Source organism: Actinia tenebrosa, unplaced genomic scaffold (assembly GCF_029948245.1).
Source record: "Actinia tenebrosa isolate PJP-AT-01 unplaced genomic scaffold, QUT_ActTen_1.0 PGA_scaffold4__44_contigs__length_22323623, whole genome shotgun sequence".
Taxonomy (NCBI): domain Eukaryota; kingdom Metazoa; phylum Cnidaria; class Anthozoa; order Actiniaria; family Actiniidae; genus Actinia; species Actinia tenebrosa.
Genome location: NW_028292581.1, coordinates 7,025,554 through 7,049,603, shown reverse-complemented (window position 1 = coordinate 7,049,603; position 24,050 = coordinate 7,025,554). Strand labels below are relative to the sequence as shown.

At 35.9% G+C, this 24,050-nt stretch overlaps 4 protein-coding genes and 1 long non-coding RNA gene across 6 annotated transcripts; 1 reads left to right on the top strand and 4 right to left on the bottom strand.

Annotated features, from left to right (window-relative positions):
- Positions 1-818: 818 nt before the first annotated feature.
- On the bottom strand, positions 819-4,479 carry LOC116293720 (coatomer subunit zeta-1). The gene is made up of 7 exons (XM_031701185.2): positions 4,421-4,479; positions 3,912-3,980; positions 3,716-3,797; positions 3,079-3,170; positions 2,503-2,636; positions 2,008-2,059; positions 819-1,516 (listed from the first exon to the last, which is right to left on the bottom strand). The coding sequence occupies exons 1-7, from the start codon at positions 4,436-4,438 to the stop codon at positions 1,430-1,432; spliced, it is 534 nt and encodes a 177-aa protein (XP_031557045.1). The 5' UTR covers positions 4,439-4,479; the 3' UTR covers positions 819-1,429.
- Positions 4,480-5,198: 719 nt separating this feature from the next.
- Positions 5,199-8,421, bottom strand: LOC116293703 (tubulin polyglutamylase complex subunit 1). Of its 2 annotated transcripts, XM_031701165.2 has the most exons (10): positions 8,327-8,421; positions 8,075-8,165; positions 7,661-7,791; positions 7,444-7,507; positions 7,174-7,289; positions 7,031-7,084; positions 6,259-6,343; positions 5,928-5,985; positions 5,527-5,610; positions 5,199-5,424 (listed from the first exon to the last, which is right to left on the bottom strand). In XM_031701165.2, the coding sequence occupies exons 1-10, from the start codon at positions 8,409-8,411 to the stop codon at positions 5,407-5,409; spliced, it is 786 nt and encodes a 261-aa protein (XP_031557025.1). In that variant the 5' UTR covers positions 8,412-8,421; the 3' UTR covers positions 5,199-5,406. The 2 variants fall into 2 exon arrangements, with proteins under 2 accessions (XP_031557025.1, XP_031557023.1); XM_031701163.2 differs by lacking the exon at positions 5,199-5,424 and having other exon boundaries at positions 5,444-5,610.
- Positions 8,422-8,676: 255 nt separating this feature from the next.
- LOC116293700 (angio-associated migratory cell protein) lies at positions 8,677-15,514 on the top strand. Its single transcript, XM_031701161.2, has 11 exons — positions 8,677-8,841; positions 9,393-9,509; positions 10,118-10,237; positions 10,521-10,663; positions 10,926-11,070; positions 11,903-11,986; positions 12,646-12,761; positions 13,073-13,155; positions 13,236-13,326; positions 13,848-14,002; positions 14,879-15,514. Exons 1-11 carry the CDS (start codon positions 8,745-8,747, stop codon positions 14,952-14,954), a joined length of 1,227 nt encoding a protein of 408 aa, XP_031557021.1. The 5' UTR covers positions 8,677-8,744; the 3' UTR covers positions 14,955-15,514.
- Positions 15,515-15,537: 23 nt separating this feature from the next.
- On the bottom strand, positions 15,538-17,773 carry LOC116293701 (uncharacterized). The gene is made up of 2 exons (XR_004196842.2): positions 17,632-17,773; positions 15,538-16,573 (listed from the first exon to the last, which is right to left on the bottom strand). It is a non-coding gene; the product is annotated as an uncharacterized LOC116293701 (long non-coding RNA).
- A 2,109-nt stretch (positions 17,774-19,882) lies between these two features.
- Positions 19,883-22,776, bottom strand: LOC116293709 (uncharacterized). The gene is made up of 2 exons (XM_031701171.2): positions 21,621-22,776; positions 19,883-20,761 (listed from the first exon to the last, which is right to left on the bottom strand). The coding sequence occupies exons 1-2, from the start codon at positions 22,512-22,514 to the stop codon at positions 20,303-20,305; spliced, it is 1,353 nt and encodes a 450-aa protein (XP_031557031.2). The 5' UTR covers positions 22,515-22,776; the 3' UTR covers positions 19,883-20,302.
- Between the last annotated feature and the right edge of the window lie 1,274 nt (positions 22,777-24,050).

Here is a 24,050-nt window from a genome sequence, read left to right as displayed (position 1 = left end):
AACTGATATGTGATAATGACAATGTTTTGTTTGATTGCAGACGCATGCACCGTAAAACAATGACTAAGAACCAACATTTTGTGGGGGGGCATGTGCCCCCTGGTTCCGCCGCCCCTGTATTTACACAAGTTGCATAGATTCTTAGTACACTATTAGCTTGAATTCAATTTGGAACGTGTTGTTGAATCCACAAACCTTTTAGCGCAGCATTTTACCTGACATCAGTTTTTTGCACGTGGGTTCAATACTCACTTGCCAATCAATCTTTGTATTTACAGATACTACAGTGCTAGCAGCAAGGAGCCTCAACTATTGAGGCTGGTGTATTGGGGCTAAATACTGTTAATATTTTCATACCAGATATCTTGAGTGATTCCAAGAGTTCTTAAACTCTAATTTTCCCTTTTTCATCAGCCATATTTTCAGTTTCCAGTTGTTAATAGCCATCAGAAATAGTCATCCCTCTGTATGTTTATGTGCATTGTGAACCAATTTCCTTATGAAGAGATAACTAGCTAAAAACTAGTGTGAGCTGTGTCAGTGTTTCTAATGAAACAGCAATGATAATATGGTAAATTATACACCGTGAAAAGATGAAAAAGTAAAAGACGAAGGACTAGCATCCGAAACGTCAGTTTTTTCATCTTTTCATGATGTAAAATTTACCCTTTCATCATTACAACTTCCTTATGATTCTTTGTTCTGAATGTCCATATTATTTTTGCCTTTTCTTTTTATGGCACGTTGAAGAACTTGATGCCATCATAATGTAATGCAGGTTTGCAAATCCTTCTTAGACCACTACCAATGAATGGAACTCTTTTTTTCCCCAGTTTATTCACCTACTGTTTTTACATCTCTGTTATCAATGTAAAGTTGATTTTAAATGACTTTCAAAAAAGAGTCAAACTGAACTAAGATAGGTTGGTGCAAGATTGATGCATCATCAGCGATGTTTAGGTTGGTGCAAGATTACTGTACATCAAAACCATTGTGTTCCTTGTACACCATATCTATATCTAGCATTTTACCAAAATGCTTGGGAATTCAATCAAAATAGGCAGCGAGTTCATGTAAAATACCCAGCAAGAATTGATGGCTGCCGGATCCTACTGAAAAGCCCGAATCCCCAACCCTAAACTGCTTTCGAAGTTGGGTATCTAGAACCATCACCTTGGCAAAAAAACTTAGATAAAAACAGTGGTACCTCTATTAAGTGGATACCTTTAGGGAGGGGTCTGCTTTATACAGTTATCACTGTAGAATACTAATCTTATCAGATCAGTTCAACAGTTCTTATATTTATGTGGTTAGTAGTAACTCTACATAGACTTTGTAGGTGTATATTAAAATGGGCAAATATATTTAGAGGAATTGTAATAAATTTAGCAAATTGGTAGAACACTGTATAAAGAAATTATTTGAACTATCACTTGAGGAGTGACCACTTAAGTTGATCTTTGGCTGTCTGGATGACTTGTGCTACAGTCTGTTCTGTAATTGGTACATCATCCATCTGGTAAAGAAACAAAATGAATGCATGATAAATATGGTCCTTTTTCTAAGCTGCCTGTATGGTAAGTAATAATTGTAACGAAAATGTAAATCAACATTAATTAGAGAGGGCGACAATATGCAACTGAAAACCTTTTGGCCCCCATCTTTACAGGAGTATGGGGCTGCCATCGGAGCCACGCCAAAGGTCTAACCATTTGCCGATACTTTTAGTGCAAAGGTATCACCTACTCAGGTATTTTAAGACCCTAAGTGTTGGTCCAGCCAGGAATTGAACTCATGACCTCCTGCACAACAGGGCAGTACCCCAACCACCTAAGCCAACCACCTGGTTATTAAGGACTTCACTAGGTACATAGTGGAGTTTACATATACCAGCAACAGTCACACTGATTAATTCAGCAGTGGTATTAATGGGTTCACAACGTCAGGCTTAGCTACATGTACCTATTATTAACAATAAAAAATGGAAATAATAATCAGGATACTCACCTTCATTGCTACTTGTTGAACTATTGCTGATGAATCTGCCTCAAGAATAACCCTAGAAGATAATTATTGTAAAAAGCCATTTAAACTGTCAATTACCCAGCTAAATATCCATGCAATTGGAAAATGGAAACATTGATTTTGATACGTGTGAACCATTAAAGACCCAAAACAATAAACCTCTTTGATTTGGGTACAATAGACCTCAGCTCAGCGTAATGTTGTCCCATTTCAGACCACGTGCCATTCCCTTGAGAATAATATTCTTTGTTTGAGTTGTATCCATATTCATGTGTCTTCTCATGTTTAACGGAGCGCAAACCTTAAACAAAGAAATGATACTCTAGGGAATGACACCTGGTTTGAAATGGGAAAACATTATGTCAGAGCCGAGGAGGTCTATTTTTTTCCCGTTTAAAACAAAGTTCATTTCTCTTGTAATGATAATAATTATAGTATAGATGTCCACCACCATGGTTAGTTCTATTGAATACTCACCCTCCATCTACAATCTCATCCACTGCTAACAATACACCATCTAAGTTCTCCATCAAAGTTCTTTTTTCTACATTTTTTCTTAACATCATGCTTACTGCATCAAAGAATGCATTCAAAACACTAACTAGAATAAGCTGGAGAAAAACAAAAAATAATTAAAATAATTTTTGCACCTTGTTGGGCTTGATCAGAACTTTAGCCCTACAAATTTTCAATGTTGTGTACTAATGTGGCTGTAAGCAATAGGCCCTTTGCAGCTCAACAATCACGTGCTGATTAATTTACTGAGAGCAAATGAATGAACATCATGATTCCCATGGGTGAAATTTACTGGACTGCAAACAAACTTTCTACAACCTGTTTCGAGAGATCGTAATAAAACTACATTTCGTAACACACTGCATACACATGTTTTCATTCAGTTCTTTACAAGTAGCTAAAAAGAATCACCAATTTAATATAAAAACAAAAATTTTGCAGTCCAGTACAGACACGTGACCGTTAACTGCAAAGGGCCTATTGCCCCTCAAACTTCAAAAAGGCAATAAAGGACTACCTTTGAAGTACAATAATTACCTCATTCTCATTGGAAGATCCCATGACGTAGAAGTACAAATCTACACTACTTCTGTATACACAGGTCATTCCTTCCAACATGATAATCTCGGCTACAAAATAAGATGAAAAACTATTAACAAATTATTGATATATTGCTTTACTTCAAAAATCAACTAATTTCTCCTTTTGTTTTAAGATATATTGAATCTCTCTATAAATGACAAGGAAATCCCAAGCATCTCTAGTCAAGAGTGGATATCTTCACAGTAGGTAAAAGATAGGAGGGGGGGGGGGGGGTAGGGTTACGGATCATATTTCATGGAAAATAAAACTGGCGAATCATGTTTCATGAAATATTGAAAATGGCCATTTCATGTTGCAAAAAAAGATAAAAACAGTCAAATCTCATTTTACGAAATCACTCTCTTACGGATACCCACCCTGAACCTTAAGAGGTGTTGGCATATTCACTCTTTTCTATCTTTTTTTGATCTTTCGTTTTCTCCCAAGGTACAAAGCAGTTTAGCCTTAAATTCGCCCAACATTCAATGCTTTCATATGCATCAAAAGTGAACGCCCAAGTCATCTACCGGGGATAGGGGTAGGGTAGAACTTTTGGATTTGATGCCTTATATTATAAACAAGTGATGGTTACCATTGGCTCTGTGGGTTTTATTGAAAAGGTTCTTCTCAAACTCCTTCTGTTCTTTTGCTGTAGGGTATGTGTCATCATAATACTAAAAAACAAAAGAATTAGAAATTTTAGTCTCTTTAGTAAAACCTTATTAGACAGAAATCTCAACATAGTGTTTCTTGTGCATGTTGAAATGTAAGCCTTGTTAATGATTTACCTTAGCCAAAACTCTTGCTCCATCATTGTCAAGGATGGCTATACCTTTGACAGTGTACAAAGAGGCTTCCTATAGACATCAAAAAACATTACAGTTACTATCAATAACGTATGTATATAAACTAAATAAGCTAAAGCCAAGTCTAATGAACAGAAGCTGTTGTAAACATCACAAGCTCAAAATATACCTCAAATTTCCGAGTTGATTTTTTATGCCAAGTAATTCAAGTTAATAAGAAGAAAAATAGAAAAGGATAATATAATTTGAGGGTTAAAAAATGGTGAAATAAAAGCGTAATAAAACAAAGATCCAAAAGAAATTTTCAAAGAACGAATGAAGACCAAAGTTAAAATGTTAAAAAAAAAAAAGTTTTTAGCAAGATTCTCACAAAAATTTCGAGCTAGCAGCATCTTAAGAGAGGTTCGATTTCAATGTTATTGTATTTTCTTAAGAAAGGTAAAAATCCTTTGTCAAAATAACGTTTAAAACACAAGAATCTTTTGACTCACCAAAACCCCGGAATCCATGTTGGATGTGGTGACGTTTCATTACAGACGCGTGGCATTATGGGATCCCTCTGTTAACACAGGGAACCCACAAAGGATTATCACTGGACCCAATTTATTTTTTACTCGCAATCCTCTGAATCTGAATGTGTAGTTCCAGAAATTATCCATACCCACCCCACAGAGGAATTTGGAATTTCCGAAGGGTGGGAAAGGGGAGGGGGGAGGGGGGGTCAGAGAAAGAACAAAAGTTACAGAGTTTGTATGGAAGAAAATTGGAATTCCCGGGGTTAGGGGGGGTTTCTTAAAAAATTCTTCTGTGGGGGTGGGGTATGAATAATTTTTGGAACTACAGAATAGTACAATGTGATAAAAAAAATTCATTCCCATGCATCTTTGTGCACCCGAGTGCAATCATTTGGATCAGAAAAATACTGAAAACTAGTCAAAGTGGGTCCAATTCTGGGCTAGATAAGAGGGGAAAGGGGGGAGATTGCTGAAAGCCACTGCAAATCCACAAAAAAAACGAGGATTTTCGAAACAACTTGAAATTAGAGTAGTGAGGGGTTATAATTTATGTAATCTTAAAACATTAGGGGTACAGTTTTAGAGAGAGGCAAATGAGCTTCACAGAAGCTGACAATCTTTTTCAATGCTTTTTTTTCTTGCACCTTTTTGGTCGTTATACCCTTGAACAACAAAATAGTCTGGCTTCATTAATCGAGACAAATGTCACAAGTTTATTGATAAATATATTATTTTTTGAAACCATTTTTACATATTTTTATAAATAATGTTGGTAGAGTGCTCACACTAAATCCGTGAAACAAATACTAATTTTTAGCACTAAATAGTGATAAACAATAGAAAACAAAGGATTCTGTATGAAATAGTACTAATTAGTACTATTTGATGTTCACAGTTTTAGTGCGTGCACTCTAATTTAATACTTTATTCAGCCATAGTTGCAATAAAAAATATTATCAAAATTATTTGAATACAGAAATCTGCAAAAAATAAAATGAAAAATAAATATCATTAGCAATGCCACTGTACTCTCTCTACTCACTACTATTATTCAGCAATCTCTGCTTACAATCAACACATACCTGACTTAGGAATATTTCTGCTGCAGATTTGATGAAGTCTTCTTTGGCTAATATTTTTCTGTCATGTCCACCTTTATACAATACCTGCATACACAGAATATAACTTAGCATTGGCCTAAATATAACTATATATTGTATTGGCAAATATTTGTCTACTGTATGTTTTGTAATTTTCTTTTTTTGCAAAGCCTTTTTGCATCTAAGTTTTCTCATGCAATATCATTCCTATTTTCAAGTCCCAAGATTTACTAGTGTTTCTGTTTTATTGTTAGCTTCTTTTGTAGCATCACATCTTTTCTGCCTGTCTTTGTACACTGATATTCTCAGAAGTGGCATTAGAATATTCAACTCTCATTATATAATTCTTTATTATTTTTAAAAAAATTGTATAACAACCTTACCTCTAATGCAGCCTTCTGAAAAGAATTGGAACTTAAAAGTGCACCAGCTTGAATTAGACTTTAGAAAATGACACAAATTGTATATTAATATAAATAAATTATTATAACAAATAATGAAAATCATAGCACAAGATCTTGATCTTATAAGCAAAATATTATTACATTATATAACATTATATACAAAATACATAATAATAAATAATATAATTACGAAATTTTATTACAATTATTATTGTTCTCAAAGTTTCCAATAAGTATGTCCATATAGTTTCTCTGAAACAGTGTCTAGATTTCTTTATGAATTCAAAATGAATCATTATTCCATTAGTACCTTATGGGGTCTGAGAGACTCGAATTTGTTACAGCTTCTTTTAAATATCGCAGACATAATTCACACAACTGCTTATCTGCTTTCCCTAGAAAAATAATATGAAATCATTAAAACTCATTAGAATACATAATTGAATATCATCTTGTATTTGTGATGCATTTTGACCAGAGTATCATTTAAAGGTTGACTTTCTAACAGTAGTTCTAATAATGGAGTGTTTACACTCAGGGTTGTAACCAGAACTTTTACAGGGAGGGTGCACAATGAATAAAATTGGACCATTGATCGTTTCTTTTAAAAAAGCAGAACCAAAAAAAAAAAAAGGTAACCGAAAGAAAGCTGAACCAAAAAAAAAAAGGTTACCAAAAAAAAAAAGGAGATGGATGAGCAGATGAGCGGACCTTAAGCTTTTATGGGGGTGCATGTGCACCCCGTGCTCCCCCCTAGTTACAGCCCTGACACTTTACCATTCAGGGTGCCACAGGGGTTGTATGTGTGATTCAGGCTAAAACAAACTGTGTATGATAAGTGAAAATAGCAAAATGGAGAGCAACATTTATTAATTCCAGATTTACGATGACAGGAGATTCTTCTCTTGAAATGTGCATCATGTGATCAATGATTATATTTTGTGAAAAGTTTAAATTCAGTTAAAATTTGCGATTTGTTAATGTGCCTCAAAATTATTTGATGATGCATGAATTTTAGAATGTTTAATGTGTGAAACTTGACTAATATTATGTCATGACACATGCAAAAAAAATTGACCAACCTCTTTCATACAAATCCAGTTCACAATAAAGAGATTCAGCCAGCTTTAAAAAATCTGTTTAAAAAATCAAAGAGATAAAACTCAATACTGAGAAAAACGAATGAAATCCCTAGAATTATGACATGATATACAGTAGACTGTACCTTGATAAATCAGCAAGGATAATACTCCTCTTCTAAATATTGAAAATCTTACGACTTCATAGTCAAAGCATGTGATCCGTTTGATTAGTGGTTCAACTTCATTGCTTGAAAGATCTCTAAGTAATCAAAAGTAAATGATAAATAACTACATCTTTCATAACATATATGGCCTGCAAAAATTGCAACCAAATTAATCATACAGGATTATAGTCAGGCAAACATTTTGTTGGTAATCTATTAAGTTTTTTTATAACAGAAAGAATGTTTTACCTTGATAATAAGGTTAATATATCATTATATGATTTGCCCGTCAATCCTCTGAGTCCGCTGCTTCCTAAGATGCAATTAATTTTGTTATTATGAAATCTAATAAAAATCTACAGCCCTTCTCAATAGCATGCACTGAATCATACAATTTGCCTTCATGACAAAGAACATTGCAGCTGTTTGTCTCATTTTGCACTGCAATTACACCTGGGGCAGTCACCTTTTTGTGATCTGAGTAGATCATATGCATCCACAAGGTTGTCATAAAATCCAGGCTTTGAGTAAGGAACAAGACATAACTTTTGATGGGCTCTGATCAGTGCTGTGGACGTATCTGCTTGATTGTCAAAGCTAGAAAAAGTAAACAAGACAAAAAGTAAATTCAATCGATCAAAAGGCACTAGCTAGCAGTAGTCTCCTTTGTAGCCGTTCTTATTGTCGGTTAGCAGTAGAACGAGGCGTTTAGCTATGACATAAAAGAAATATTATTTAAAAAATATTACGGAGATTTATTAAAGTCAAAGTCAAAGCTAGGCCTGCCTTTAGGCGCGTATCCAAGGATACCAAACAAATGCGAGGTTATGCGAACTTCAAAAATTATACTAGTACTTGTCAAGTTTAAGAGGTAACTTACTACTCCACTAGGAAGGCTATTGGATCTTCTGGTCTATTATCTAACAGTAGTTTCATTCCTTCTTTTATTTGTGAAGTTACGCCAGTTCGATCTGAAGATTACAAAAGTCACCAAAAGTTAAGAAAAAATGTTTGAGCTTTCAAGCTGTCAGTTTTAGATGCCCTGGTTTATGCATATGTGCAAATTTGTATCTTAAAAACAAAGGATACAGCACCGACTTATAATATTTTATACATATTAAAGTTTACTTACGAAGAAACTCCAGAGGAGAATCTGTTTTATCGATTTTTCCATCATCAAACAGATTCCCTTTGGACGACTTCTTCTCGACCGCCATTTTATTTTGACTCGCGACCGTGAGAGCCTTGGTTGAGCACAGGTAGCCCAAGACGTCGCCCAAAACGAGGTAACGGATTTTAAAAAAAAGGTTTCTAGTAAAACGTCACCAGGAGATAGCACACGGTAGTACAAACAACGACTGTAGCAAATTTTGAATCAAAATGTTGAGATTTTTTTTTTTTTCATGTGTATATTCTAACTCTTGTTGGGCTGCCTGTGGATGGAGTGGATTACCGCTGACCGATATGTACCGCGGTGTCACAGGAGTTACTGTGCAAATACTCCATTTATATCATCCATGTGTATTACCACACGAGTATAGCCCTTTAGAATGGATCCACCGGATAATGAAGACGAAGGAGTTGGAGATGAAGAACTGGTGGAAGTCGTAGATGCAGAAGACGAAGGTTTTGAAGATGATGGAGGCGGTAAGGCTATATCTTTGTTGTTATTTTCAGGTAAAAAAGAAAATGGAAGGCGCAGCTTTCGTTTAATTCAAGACAATGTTTCACATTTATATTAAAATAAGATCAACTTCAGAAGTCGTTCTAGCATTTGTTAAAGCTGATAGAAGTTTTTATTTATGTATAGAGCTCAGCAGTTTCTCGAATTTCACATTTCTTCTCGCTTCAAATCAGCCATTCAACCTTCAATGCATTAATAACATTAACTTGGTATCAACCAGCTGAATGAGTCTTAAAGGAACAAAAACTGCCCCACCCCCCTCCCCAATGATCAAATAAACTCCAAATTTTGTATTGGGGGTGCATCCCATGAAAATTATAAAAGGATAAAAGACATGGTCACCATGTTGGATGACATGATAATTAGACAACAAGAACAAATCTTTTGTCAAAGCCGATCAACATGGCTGCTATGGCGTCAAATGCACCCCAAGAAAAGGCGACTCGCCATGGAATTCAGCTCCGTTTAAAATAGCATTATTAAAGTTTGTTGAAATGTTTGAATTCCTATATAGAAGATGATTTGGCATTTGGAATGGAAGAGATTGATATTGCTGATAATGACAGTGGTGAAGGTGACGCAGATGTGGAAATAGTGGATAATTCAGTTGTTACCTTTGCCAAACATACTGGTAATTATTTTCTTTAATATCCAACTTAAGTATCATTTTAGTATCATAGATATAAAGTTCTCTCACTGTGATTGGTCAAGTGACCAGTGATTCTGAGATGATAATCACTGCTCGAGCAGTGATTATGAGGTTTTCCAGGCTCATTGATCGTGGGGAATATTTACCTCGCCGCCCAAAGACTCACGACTTGGTAAATACTTCACCCATAATCAATTCACCTTTGGCTAATAATTTGTTAAATATACACATACACTGTACTCAGTAGAGTACAAATATCTCAGGAGTAAGCCTGGAGCAAGTACAAAATGATTTATTAAGTTATTGTGTAGCTTTAGAAATTATGCAGAAATTATCCATACCTCCTCCCCCTCCCCATGGAGAACTTTTTCAGACCCCCTCCCCCTACCCCCAGAAATTTTGTTCTTTCTCTGACCTCCCCACCCCAGAATTTCCAAGTACCTCTGTGGGGGGAGGGGGGTATGGATAATTACACATTGTGGATAAATTTACAGTACCCATTTCCAAAGTTTCTTTTAAAAACCTTTTATTTTTTATTGATACCCCAAAGCAACCTTTGACTAATGCAAGTCTTATCTTTTGTTTCTCAGCATCTGTGTTCTCAGTGTCCATTGATCCTGAGAACAGCTCTCTTGTGGCATCTGGTGGTGAAGATGACAAGGCTTATGTATGGAAAATAGCTGATGGAGAACTAGCATTTGAATGTAAAGGTGGGACCAGTTATTCCATACACCAGTCTCTGCAAAGGTCCAAGAAATAGTTAAGAAGGCTTATCCTATGATCCCTTTGTCTTTTTCTTTTCCTCCTTCTCCTCCTCCTTGTCCTTATCCCTCTCCTCTTTTTTCCTCCTTCTCGCTTTCCTTGTCCTGACCCTCCTTGTTCTCCTCCTCCTCGTTCTCTTCTTCCTCTTCCTTGTCCACCTCCTTCTCTTTGTCCTCCTTCTTCCCATCCTCCTCTTCCTCCTCAAAATTACTTTCATTTCATTTTTTCCAGGTCATAAAGATTCAGTGACATGTACTGCCTTCAGTCATGACTCTAAGTTTGTCTGTACTGGTGATATGAGTGGTGTTATCAAGGTGTGGGATACCCAGAGTGGTCAGGAAGTGTGGAACTTTGAAACTGGTGGAGATCTTGAAGTAAGTTTGTCTACTGTATGGGGAATCAATCTTTCAGTTCCTTTCATCTCTGGGCTTTCAGATCAATAATAATAATTATTTATTTATATATTATTAGTGCTATTTCCAATATGTGTCCAAGACTCAAGGGTATCCTCTAGCTCTTTATATTTCTCCCTTTGCAAAACCTAACTTGCAAAATTCAATATGTATTATATCCATGCCCTGATCGACCTATTACGCACTGGGTATATATTTTGCTAAGGATATATAATCATTTCAGTGGTTAGAATGGCACCAGTTGGCTCATGTTCTTTTGGCTGGTACAGCTGATGGTGATGTGTGGATGTGGAAGATACCAAGTGGTGACACCAAAACATTCCAGAACCATGGATGTCGAACAAGTTGTGGACTATTCATGAACGATGGTTAGCTATATAACAATATGATTGATGTAGTGTCAACTGGACAAATGCCACAACCACATACTTACATATGATCAAACACCTGGGCTCGGTTGCATAAAACTCTCTTAAAATAAGAGCATCTGTAAGTATTGTTTCAAAACAATAGGCCATTGTACTAAGACAATACTTACAAGTGTTTTTAAGCTTTTTTATCTTAAGCGAGCTTTATGCATGTGGGCCCTGGTCACCAAAGTAAAGTTAATTGTTTTATTTTGATATAGCACAAGGAGTGGTTGCCAAATTCTCCCAAATCAGTGACTCATGTATAAAGCACTCAAAGGTGCACCCCTTACCCCCTCAAAATATCAGTGCTCCTTATTCATAGAGCTACACCAGAATAGAGAGAATTTGGACTGCTAGCTGTGAAGGCCACACACTAACGAACCGAACTACACAGGGACACCATGATTGAGCTTTGTATGCCGTAACATCCTGAAACTGTGCCATGATCTGTATTTTGTAGATTCTCACAAATGATCTCTTCTCAAATGAATTTGCTATCACAGAGATACCGCAATTGTGCTTCTTATCATTGTGCCTTGCATGCCATAACATCCTAAAACTGTGCCATGATCTGTATTTTGTACATTCTCACAAAATCCACTCTTCTCAGATGAAATTGCTAAACTTGATTCTGACCAAATTTACCCAAACAAATTGGAAAGCAAAAAAAAAATCCTACTTGGTCATTCCCCCCTCCCCCCATTTCCTGATTTATATACAGGAATAAAATTGTATAGTCTATAAGTTTGTTATTAAGTTGAATCATTCTGTGGTGATTGATGTTCTTCAGGAACAAGAGCTAGTGTTGGCTATGCTGATGGGACAATCAAAGTTTGGGATTTAAAAAAGGGAACACCAATTTTCCATTTATCAGGTAAACAGTTTTCATTGATGCACATAATTATTGTCTTTAAATGTTGCTTTTTTGTCTCAATATTTCATCTTCCCTTTACTCTGCCAATCCTTTATTAGAGACCTTTAGCATAGCATTCTTTTAGGTACTGCAAACCTCATACTGCAGTTCCACGTCGGGCATTTTCCGTCAATTTTTCAACATTTAGCAATAGGCATCATAATGAAGTCATTGCTGGAAGAGCCGTAAATTTGAATTCATTGATGCTGAATATTTTTCCGTATTTGCAGGCATGTTTCTGAGCCTGATCCCTAGTGGATAACGGTTGACATAGAAACTGATGCTGAAGGTCTCTATTGTTTCAGGTCCTCCCTCAAGCCATTAATATTGATGGTTTTCACAGCGGCCATGTTGGAGGAACTTAACAAAAGAATTGTCAATGAATTCTTTTGTTATATCCTCCAACATGGCTGCCGTGTCTTTGGTTATTTAATTCCCTTGGGAATGGTTGAAAACCATCAGTACTAAGTACGGTTTATTTGTGTTTTTACCGCATACTTCGCATACACTGATGGCGCGACGGACATGTCTTATGCCTCGATGATTTCAGGCAGTACTGTATATACCAGGCCATACAGACTCTGCTATCATTTTTTATTGAATTTATTTTCTTTTTTTAGATAGTACATGCCATAAAGGAACTGTAACCTGCATGGCTGCCCATAATTGTGATGTTCTTCTTGCAACAGGAGCTGAGGACTCATTCTGTAAACTTATTAATTCTAATACTGGCAAGGTTCGTTATGTCTATACCAAAAACTTTTTTTAATCTTAGGCAAAATATATTGTCTTATGCCTTATACATTTCTACAGTACACCATCCTTTATTCTCTGCAGTTTATTTGGTGAAAACATTATAAATCATCAGTTTATTCCTCTGTTACAGTAAGCACTCTGTGTATTTGAGCTCAATGCTTCATTTTAGAGGGTTTTAAACATAATAATGACTTCACAAAACTTGAAGTGTTCACAGTTTGAGTGTCCTCACTGTAAAATGCCTATGTTGTATTCTTAAATTTATAGCTAATAAATTCTTCCTTGTCGTAGGTGCTTGCAACACTTAATGCAGGATTTCCAGAACCACAAGAAGAGAATCCACCATCCATTGAAGCTGTTTCGTTTTCAAATACGTAATTATATTACCTACTCTTATTTCATGAGCACATTCTGTTAACATTCTCTTTCTAACTTTAAACCAATGTTGTTTCAGCCTTCCATTACTTGCTACTGGATCATTAAGCGGTGTGATGGCATTCTGGGATGTTCCAACTCACAGACTCCGACAACAATGTAAACATCCAGTAAGTAAACACAATAGACTTCTTTCTTTTCTTTTCTTTTCTTTTCTTTTCTTTTCTTTTCTTTTCTTTTCTTTTCTTTTCTTTTGTTTTCTTTTCTTTTGTTTTTCTTTTCTTTTCTTTTGTTTTTCTTTTCTTTTTCTTTTTTTTTTTGTTTTTTGTTTTTTGTTGCTTGAGTGACCAACAAACCAATGGCTACAACCCGAGGTTGAACTTGATAAAAATACTGTTAAAATATGAACACATCAAGTCCAACCTTGACTTGAAGCCATTGTTTTAAGGTCACTCAAGTGAATATGAGAAAGGTCTTTAGTCGCAGGCTACATTATTCAGAATTCAATTTTGATCAGTGACCTTTTTCCTGCAAAAAATATTACACCTTATCTGTGGTACTGCTATAGCTGGGAGAGCTAAACTAGTCACAACTTACAGTAATCTGATTATTATTATCCCTGAAGTAGCATTGGCATGTGCTAGTGCTGAAGGAACTATTGGGTTGTAATATTTTATTGATTTTTTTTTAGGCTACTGTAGTTAGTCTTAAATGGGACCCAACAAATCCTGTCATTTATTCCTGTTGTTTGGATGGTATTGTACGCATGTGGGATAGTAGGTCAGGGAGTTGTGAAAGAGAATGGCAAGGACATAATACTGAGGTTCTTGACCTAGCAGTATCAAGGTAACAAATTGGGTATTTGCAGGTTTATTTCTACGTGTACCATCATTATAAATGCATGAAGCTGCAAAGATTCTTTACCATGGAAAAAATTACATGAACATCTCAGTGCTGTAACACTGCATATCATGGCATGACTATACCAAATCACCATGACAACCAAGGCACCATAAATCTACAGCAATGTGCTTACACTACCTCATGATGACAACACTCCCACTGTACCATCACTAGAGTGGTTTTCATATGAGTGAGAAACTTACAGTATTGACTTTCTGCATTTACCCTGTACGAATATATATTACAAACTTATATTTTACAACCATGATCACTTGCCGTACGGGTCTCTCGATTTTTATGGAGGGAGGAAACTGGAGAAACCAGATGAAACCCCTGTGGCAAGGAAGATAACAACACATCAAACAAACTCAACTCACATACATGTATGATCCAGTCTGAGCCGAGGCTTGAACCCAGACCACAGTGGTGAGAGGCAAGGTGGTAAACCACTACACAACCTACAGGTATGCCACCCATGGAATGGGTGATTTACTGGAAGACAATATCAATGTTTACTTCCAGTGATTGATCCAATTACAATGCATAGTTACGGCTTAGGTAAGATACAGTATGGCTACAGTACAATAATGAATTTGCCTTATCATTATACACTCATATGAAAACTGTACTGTTACGTCAAGGCATTGTCACTCAACCCAGCACCATCTCTTTAACACACAACTACCATACTACCACTACAACACAGCACCAGCCTTGAAACAACTACACCAAAAGTTTTTCTTTTATTTGCTGTATTTATTGTAACCCATATAGATTCATTATATTGATATATCATTTTTCTTTTTTCTTCTTCTATAGAGATGGAAATAAACTAGTCACAGGATCAGGAGATTCCACTGCTAAAGTTTTTAATGTACAAGTGCCTGCAAGATGATAATCCAACTGTGCAAACCAATCATATCAAGCTTATAACTTGTCAGTCATGCACATGACACACCCTTATTTTCTTTGCTGGCTTGAAGGCTATGTTATACTAAACACTCCTTGCAATATGCAAAACTATTGCATGTCAATTTGCAGGTCAAGTGTTGCATGAAATGAGAAATGAAAGCAATGCTAGCAGTGCAAGCTTCAAGAGTAAAGCACAAGATTGTCCAATACCGTGACATCAACATTTTGAGTTGCAAAGAAAATTTGGGATGTCCGACTACCTGCAATATATGCGATGATTTCTCAGTCCTCATCACCTTCCAAGTTCGAGAAAAATTGCCTTGTCTTTCAGTATGGGAAATTCGAAATATCACAAATAATGTAACAGAAACATCACCATTCTTTTAAATTTTTAATGATTCCTGCTCTAGAAAACACACACAAGGTGACTATTTAATTTTGCCATAAAACTAAAAAGAAATTTGTAATGTAGAAGTGTCTAGATTATTTGTTTTATTGTATAATCATATTTTCAAAGTTAAAATAAATAATAAATATGCTAAATCATAGTCAATAATAAATGAAAATAACCAGATAGTTTGTTTTATTTCATTATGCCGGGATAACTGGTAATAGAAAGAGTAAGGATTTCAACATGACAAAAAAGGGATATTCAGATATCCAAAGGCTATTGCTTATGATTATGTAATCCATACCTCGTTATATTATACATTATGGATATAAAAAGTGATGTATCTTAAAGGAATTTCTAGTCATTAGCACAGTTCCATCTCCTCCACTCCTGCGTGATGATCTCCATTTGGCAATATATTATGCTGCTAGTCTGAATGTAACATTTAGCTTTTAGCACAGCTTATTGATGCAGAAATTTCAAAACTCTTGTCTTTTGTGAATCATAGGATAGGACGTCTACAAGGTCTTTCGTTATTCCATCTTCTGTCATTATTATTAAGTTCTATGACATTTGTATAAATCATTTTGAAACATTAGGGTTGAACTGAGTGACATAATGCTGCTAGTAGGAAGTCCTCTTCACAGTTCTCTATGCCATCTTCAAAGGTATCTAAGGTAGGTATCTAAAGGTATCTAAATGCCATCTTCAAAGGTGCCTGTGCATAGAAGCAAGAACAGCAGTGACCTTACAATGATAGAGTGCAAACAATATATCCATGAAATATTAGTAATGCTAACTTACATTATTTTATGCTAATTCTATTGTTTTCTTTTGTTTAACTAGCACTATTTTGAACAATTTAGTAATTAGTGTTTCATGGATATATCGTATTGCACTCTAGAGGCATGTGAATAATAGTCAAGGCGTTAAAAGAGGTCTCGATAATCGCATGGTTACCACAATTTGCGTTTCAATACGCAGGTACGGTTACCTTTCAAGATGGCACAGGGAACTGTGAAAAGAACTATTATTGCATTTAGTGTTGGTATTGATTCATCAATGAGTATGGTCATACAACATCTAACTGGTTAGCAGCAGATAACTCTTTTTGTTCTCTAGCCTTGGCTTTCATCTTCTCCAATCTTTTTCTGTCAATGTGTCTTTTAGCAGCAACAAATGATGACAACCCAGCAGTAATAACCACTACCCTAAAATCCAATATGAATCTCATTAAGAAATCTTGATGAATTTACCAGTTAAATACATAAATAAATATGCACAGGGTAGGTAAGTGTAGTCTAAGACCATTATGTAATAAACCTGAAAGTGAATTTGAGCTTGTGGAAAAAACTGGGTTGATTTGGCATTACAGTGCATTGTGAGACTGCTAACATAGCATCTATTTCATCCCTTAAAACAGTCCCACAACGCCAACTCAGTCCAGTTTTGCACACTGGGACTTGGGGATTCCAGTCAAGAAACATCACTGGGACAGATATATATTTTATCATACATTCAGACTGGGAAACATATTTGTCTCGCAAATACTCTGGGGTCATTTTCAATAAGCTAATCATATAAAATTATTACATAGCATGCATGCTCTGATTGGTTGAGAAATGCTTTATTAGTAAACATAGCATGGTTGCTGACACATTTAGCAGTAAATCTGCATATGTTTCAAATTTTGTAAAGATTTTTTCTTTCTATAAAATAGGCTTTTTCCATGACCTGTTCAATAATACAGCACTGAGGAAGTGTCAAGAACCTAAGAACAGTGAAGAGAAGCACAAGCTTCTATGAAAAGCAAGGTAAAACAAAATATTGAAGGAACAAGATTTGAATATGTATCTGACAAAGAACAAATATTATCAACGACTCTAGTATATGAAACATGACTGGCTGGGGTCAATATGCTTCTGATCCTGCTCTCTGATTGATTGGCTCCAGTTTTCATTCTACATGTGACTAATTAGATAACTATTAAGACCCTATTAATAAGAGGTTTCATCTATGTCCGTAAACAAGAATCATCAGGTTTTTCGTCCACGTGCACTGTTAGAAACATGTCATCCCCTGATCCTTAACATTTCAATTTTCCCTCTGATTCCCTTCCTCTAGGCTAATATAAAACTTTTGTAACTTAACACTAAACCTTAAATGTTTTCCTTCGCAAACATTTTCTTTTCAAAGTGTTGCATCTTGCAGATACCGAAGAAAGTTCATGACATATTATAGTTATAGTAGGAGAGAGATCGATTCTTACCATCCTACCCCAACCATTCGCATTCCAGACAAGTACATTGGCATGTTTCTCGCTTGATCGTGGTTTTTTCTTCAGATTTTCATGTTTTTTTCCGCTGTATTTCTGCTACGCCATGAACAACAAGACTAACGGGAGGGGAATGTCAAATGCAACCAGGCGTTGCTCACTGCTCGCGTTAGCCCCAGTTCCCCTACCACAGGAAGACCACTAGGACATGGCTAGGACATGGCTAGGACATTAAATATAGTACATAGAGCAATAAATATTTCCATATGACTGTAAAAAGCTCAGTATTGTAAGTATACCGTGATGTTTTGTAGAATTTTAATTGGCTGATTTTTTCTCACTCAATGTGATTGGTCTGGCAGTACAGTGACCTTGGCGCAGTGTCTGCGTCATGTTCCTGGTATTAAATTTGGTTTGGAAGAATAGTAAATGCAGCCTCAAGCTTTTCAGTCATATGAAAAGTGCTCTTTATTCAAGGAGTGGTGAGGGTGGTAGATATATCATTACCAGGACACCAGCCTTCAGTCAACTATGCTTGACGTTCCTATACATCTATTTCAATATTGCCATTCAGTTGGTAAGAATTCCACAAGAGATCAGAAATGCAAACCTCTACTTGAAAATCAACACAAAGAATTACTCTGTTCTTATTCCAAAATATGAATTTATTGTCAAGATTTATCCTAACGTCCCAAACTTCAATATATGAAATAGGACCCTTCAAAAATTATCTTACATACAAGGCTAAGAAAATTAAAAAGGAAATCACAATTCCCTAAATGGAATTCTTGCCTTGCATCCAAGAAAATTTTGATAGGTAAGGATATTGTGCACATAAGGCAGCACATTTTTTTCCCTATTTATTAGATTGTCATAATCATTCCAGGCAATAATATTAGAATGTTTCCAAGGTAGCCTATTGCCACTGAGGGCTACTAATACAATTCTCTTGAAATTGAAATTCTTTTGTTTTGTCCTCCAAATTAAGATGATTTAAGCTAGGTAATTATGTGCAATTTCAAAGTTAAGTACAATTTATAGCTCTTTCACTCTTGATTTAAAGTAGATTCCATGACGGCAAAAATTTCACAATACAACAGTGTGCAGTATAATTGCTCATTTACTTTATTGTATATTTTTCGCAGTTCCGTAATACAAATACTGCTCAAGTTTTGCCAAATTTTTAATGCCTACAAAGTGGGTTTACTCAACAGGTGAGAGAAAGCCCTTTTCCAAGTTTTACAGTTCAATAGCTTCAGTTAAAACACCATGATCATATAGCTAAAAATAATAGCTGGTCAGTTCAAAGCTAGTCATACTTCATTTCTGGCTCAACGTTATAATAATGATCAAAATGACAAGTAAGGCAAAGATAGGACTGGAGCACTTTCAATACTGGCGGAAAATTGTCTGTCTGTTATTTTTAGCACTACACATAAATCTTCGGATAAACTACGATGTTTGTGCAAATGGTCACTGAAATGTGTCATTTCATGCCAGCCAGCTCTTTATCTGAAAAGGTCTGTTACTTAAATATTGATAATAACCTGTAAAAATACTCTAATAGAGTGATTTTATTTGGCCCGTGAAAAAAATAATAAGCATACTACAGTACATGGTAGTAGACTCTAATCCCAGTAGAGTGAAGTCATTAAATCTGTGAAATATATATTAGACTAAAAAACATTGGTAGACCCTAATTCCATTGTCTTCTTTTATGTCTATTTGACTATTACATGTTAACTAAACTAGTATTTATTATTTCACGGGTTATATACCTTTATTCTATTTTCTTTTGTTTTACTATGTCTGTTAGTCACTAATTATTCAACTTTTTTTCACAAACCAAATAATTCACTTTAGTACATGGGTATTTTTTTGATACATTCATATATAGTGATCTATGAATTTCATTTTACAAAGGTATGGCACTTCAAGCCATAGAAAATTTAGCATCTACTCTCTTAAATACAGATCATTAATTTTTCATAGAATATAACAATTTCAATGTAGGTATTAAGTTAACATTCAGAATACTTGGAGTTGAAACTGGACGTATATTGGAGTTCAAAAGTGTATATCTTTATCTTGCTCACAACAGACTGAATGTTACTTTTGTCACATCTTTAATAATTTTTTTCTCATAAGTTAGTTCATTTTTCCAGACTCCGACAGTGTTTTATTCCCCTGAAAGATTTGAACACCCATTGCCCCCCTCCCCCCCCCCCCCCAAAGAAAAAATAGAACGATTTGAACATCTACTGAAATCCCCTAAAAACATGAGACATATCAAAAACATGACACAGCCAGCCATACTGAGATATCAAACTGGAAAAACTCAAAAGAGTTCAAATTTGTCAATGCAACATTGAAACTACCTGCATAGCGGCACATTTTTGGGTCTTCCCCCCTCCCCCTTCCCCCCAATTTGGGCCGCTACGCAGGCTAGATTCAAATAAAACTTAGTTTTATTAATTATTAATTAACTGGTGCTGAGATAAAGTGCAAAACATCATTGACTAATAGTAGTATTAGTAATATTAAATTTCTTCTTGCTTTTAATGCTACGATGATTCAAAGGAAAGGTTTCAATGGCTTTCAAGCTGTTTCCATCTGGTAATTCAAATTAGTTCTAATTCCTTTAAGCTTGTTTCATCTTTGTCTATTAGTTTCGTTTAATTCCAAACATTTTCCTAGAAGGGATGGTCTGTGTACCTTTATCTTCCATCTTTTTTACAGCAACTTTGTAATGATACTCTCTAAGGTATAGCTTGAGAGACTTGGGCAATGGTAACTCTTCAATGCGTTGAAATGTGGTCTGATTACAGATAACTGCTCGGCATAGGTGTTGCAAAGGCATTGCAGACTTGCGTGGGAAGGGATGTAATAGTAACGGTTCATAGTACATGCACTGTTCCGCTTGGGAATAGTGCTCTAAGAGATCACAAACACTCTTGGAACAAAAAGAAAAGTCACTTGGCTTATCAAAACTATACTTGTGTTTCCACTGCTCGATCCGAGCATGATATGTGCGATAATATCTTCGGAAGCTGACCGAAAATAAATAATGATACTGTGCGCTATCTCTAAGGAGAAATGTCCCGTCAGCCTGTCCTTCAAGAACCTGTCAACAGAATAAATTCATAAATAGTGATCAACAATAATGAGGAACAAATACATTACATAAGAAGAGATGCTTAAATAAAAGCACAATATAAATGAAATATACACAAAAAGAAAAAAATCCATCTTCTGATTTGTAACCAAATGTACATCATTGCTGTGTGCAAAGACTAAAATTTGAAATAAAATATATTCTTCGTCTCATACTTAAAAATTCTTGAATTCATATACGATATTTGTTCAAACTAAAAAGTTTTCATAACGATAAGACTTATAGCTAATCCATTCTCAAACATAATTTACCAGTAGTTATTTATGCTTTTAAATATTTAATCACGATATATATATTCCTCAAACACGCTAAAAATAACGAAACAGTCTTATCAGATCAATAACTTTCCAAGAGTAAAATATTTTCCAAAAATAAAAGATCTACAAAATGTACAATATTGATTGAAGGGCTTTTTTTCCAAGTATGTAATAGCAATGGATTTTTCAAACAATCAAGTAGAATTATTAAGGCAGGTATGTTTATATAAAGCAATTAAAGTTAATTTAAAGAAGCCTCCTTCCACGACAAGGAATCATAGGAATCTCCTAGCTAAGTGTTGTCACGCATGAAAAAATAACTTGTTTTCCAAAATAAAACAAAAACACATCAATAAAATCTTAAGACATATTGACTTTATATTATAATGCTTTCAGGTATTGCTGGATATTCCTTTGATTTTTTGACAAATGAAGATTTCGATTATTTTTGCGACATTATTTTAATAGCCTGCTACTGTCTACAGTGTACGATTTAAAGTTTCAGATTGTCTCAAAGACGACGTAAACACTCTAGATAATAGTTCACTTACCTTTTCGGCTTCAAAACGATTTATTTTCCCCCAATACCAAGGACAATTTGTAATTTTGAGGATATCAGGAATAATGTGATATTCAATCCTAGTTTGTTCGGCCCTTAATCGAGCCCTCTCTCTTCTAATTGCCACCAGTTCGTTCACACCTATAGGGAATCTTATCGGAGCGTCAGGATCCGCTACAGAGTTTCGATGTTCGGTAGAGTCTCCATTTTCCTGTCTCTGCAGGGATTCTGGACCATTTTCTATATCATCTAAAGCTGTAGGAGTTGAATTAGAATCGAAAAATTTGCGCGCCCTTTCGATTAATGAATGGGGTCTTCTCCTGCTTGTTCTGTCGTTTGAGTCAGTTCTATGGCGGAATACAACGCTCTGAGGCCGTTGTCGTATTGATCGGTCATTGCTGCCTTCAAAAGCAGTTTCGTTTTGTTGTGTAGATGAGTCGTAAAGCGTTTCACAACCAGGTGTTCTCATTCTTCCTCTTCCGTCTGCAGCTATTTCAATCTCTCGATAAGCGTCGTCCGTTCTCCTTCGGCTACGATGCAATCTTCGAACCAAACGGCTAAACGAGAAAGTCCTAGATCTTCTTCTCGACCTGGTGTCCTCAGATAAGGTAGGACAACTTAGCGACTGATCAGATGATTCATGAGTATTTGCTGGTTCGCCATCAACTTCAGTTTCGTTGTTGTTGTCCCTGAGTTGTGTAGACGAAGTAAACTGACTTGAGTGCGACCCATCTTCGAGCGAATCTTTCCCATTTGAAATGATATCGCTTTCAAGACCAAACACAAAAAGCCTTTCACGTACTTCTCTCCTCAATCTATCGTCCTCCCCTTCGCTCTCGGAGTCAGAGAAGTTATAATTCTGCCTCAAATCAAATCCTTCTGCCATTTCCCGTCTCTGGTTGTTGGTACCACGAAGACTACAACACTGACAGTTTCAGATCTTATTTCAATGCTAGTCAAAGAAAAGCTACTCCAAAGTCATCTTTATGCATCCAAGGCGGTAGTTAATACTCTTTGGTTGTAATAGACGGCAGATGGCGTTCGTTTGGTGGAGTAGAAACTCAAACCTGGAAAGTAAACATAAACATGTTGGACGACCTGCTCTCGTCTCTTGTCGCGAGTTGACAGACAGAAAGCCGAGTAACCAAGTCAGCTGATGCGCGGCGCCAATGGGAAGTATGGGAAGTTACGTGAGACAGATAGAGAGGTGGGATAGCAAAACAAGATAAAGTGAAAGGAAGGAAGGAAAAAGAGTGAAACAGAAACACGCTTATAAGGAAAACGAAACGAAATATCAAGTTTAACAGCTTTTGATTAACTAACTAAAATGAATTTGTTAAATTATCTAAAAGATATTTATTCAAAACTGGAAAAAATGACGTTGCAACTACGCAGATTGCTTTTTTACCCACAACGATAATTTCAATGATTTTCACTAATTTGAGCCTCATTTTTGTGGTTACCGACGTATCTGCTTTGCGGTATGACTGATTGTGCCTCAGCTCTGTAAGAGTGAAACCGAAGGAAGGACTCAAGGGAGCTAAAACACTTCAAAATTTATAAGGTCGTGGAACCGGAAAACGTGCAGTTCGTAGCATCACTCAACAAAATTTATGCTTTCGTCAATTCACATCCGACATTTGGTGCCCGCCTAAAATTACCTCTTATCAAAGTTTCCCGCCCTGTTTTGGTTGCCGTGGGCCGGAGTCGCCTCTCCGCAATATTGCTCGTATTGATTCTTATTCAGGTTCAGGGCTTCGATCACTCTTCAGTTCAAATCTATGCTGACTGCTTTTCCATTTCATACTATGTACCAATGAGTGCCTTTAATTTGTTTTGTCACAGTTTATAATTTCACGCGAATTTACAGTGTTTATAAATCTTGTTAACTAATAATGTGTTTCCTAATTACCTGTATAATTAGGCAAATACCATTAGTCCATGACATGTTAGATCAGATAGCTGCATCCGTTTCACATCTGGCCGAAATAATCACTCCTGTTGATGGTGAGGTTTGCGTCATCGATATTTTGAAACAGGGGTCGGATTTTACATGAAAAGTTAATTAATCTACGAAGATTTACTTTTCTTGGCCAGTCTAGTCTTTCAACAGCTGAGACTTACATCAGCGTATATTGCTGGACACTCCGCAGCCGGCTTACTTGTGTACACTCTGACCTTCTCTGTATTATTCTCATTCTCACTTAACAAATCATTAGAATGCATGGTTGTGTTATCCAGGCGAGAAATAAGCCTTTTGTTTTCTCTTTCCCCAAGGGAAACAAGGGGGTGGCCCTAGCAAAGTGGTCATATGCAACGACTGGGCCACTATAGTACGATGTATTAGGGGTAAATCTCTGCATTTAGTCCCAAATAAATCTTCCCAGTGAGATTTTGTTTCAAGAAAAACTCAACCAAAAAG

What these genes read in the sequence shown, in the direction of transcription:
- LOC116293720 (XM_031701185.2), bottom strand. An exon ending in GATGAGATTGTAGATGGAGG is followed by an intron (nt 2,060 to 2,502) that starts GTGAGTATTCAA and finishes ATTATCTTCTAG; the next exon opens with GGTTATTCTTGAGGCAGATT. An exon ending in TTCAACAAGTAGCAATGAAG is followed by an intron (nt 1,517 to 2,007) that starts GTGAGTATCCTG and finishes TTTCTTTACCAG; the next exon opens with ATGGATGATGTACCAATTAC.
- LOC116293703 (XM_031701163.2), bottom strand. Translation starts at nt 8,411, where the DNA reads ATGGCGGTCGAGAAGAAGTCGTCCAAAGGGAATCTGTTTGATGATGGA. An exon ending in ATAGCCTTCCTAGTGGAGTA is followed by an intron (nt 7,792 to 8,074) that starts GTAAGTTACCTC and finishes TACTTTTTCTAG; the next exon opens with CTTTGACAATCAAGCAGATA. An exon ending in TTCAGAAGGCTGCATTAGAG is followed by an intron (nt 5,611 to 5,927) that starts GTAAGGTTGTTA and finishes CTGTGTATGCAG; the next exon opens with GTATTGTATAAAGGTGGACA.
- LOC116293700 (XM_031701161.2), top strand. Translation starts at nt 8,745, where the DNA reads ATGGATCCACCGGATAATGAAGACGAAGGAGTTGGAGATGAAGAACTG. An exon ending in TTTTGAAGATGATGGAGGCG is followed by an intron (nt 8,842 to 9,392) that starts GTAAGGCTATAT and finishes ATTCCTATATAG; the next exon opens with AAGATGATTTGGCATTTGGA. An exon ending in ACCAATTTTCCATTTATCAG is followed by an intron (nt 11,987 to 12,645) that starts GTAAACAGTTTT and finishes TTCTTTTTTTAG; the next exon opens with ATAGTACATGCCATAAAGGA.
- LOC116293709 (XM_031701171.2), bottom strand. Translation starts at nt 22,514, where the DNA reads ATGGCAGAAGGATTTGATTTGAGGCAGAATTATAACTTCTCTGACTCC. An exon ending in ATCGTTTTGAAGCCGAAAAG is followed by an intron (nt 20,762 to 21,620) that starts GTAAGTGAACTA and finishes TTCTGTTGACAG; the next exon opens with GTTCTTGAAGGACAGGCTGA.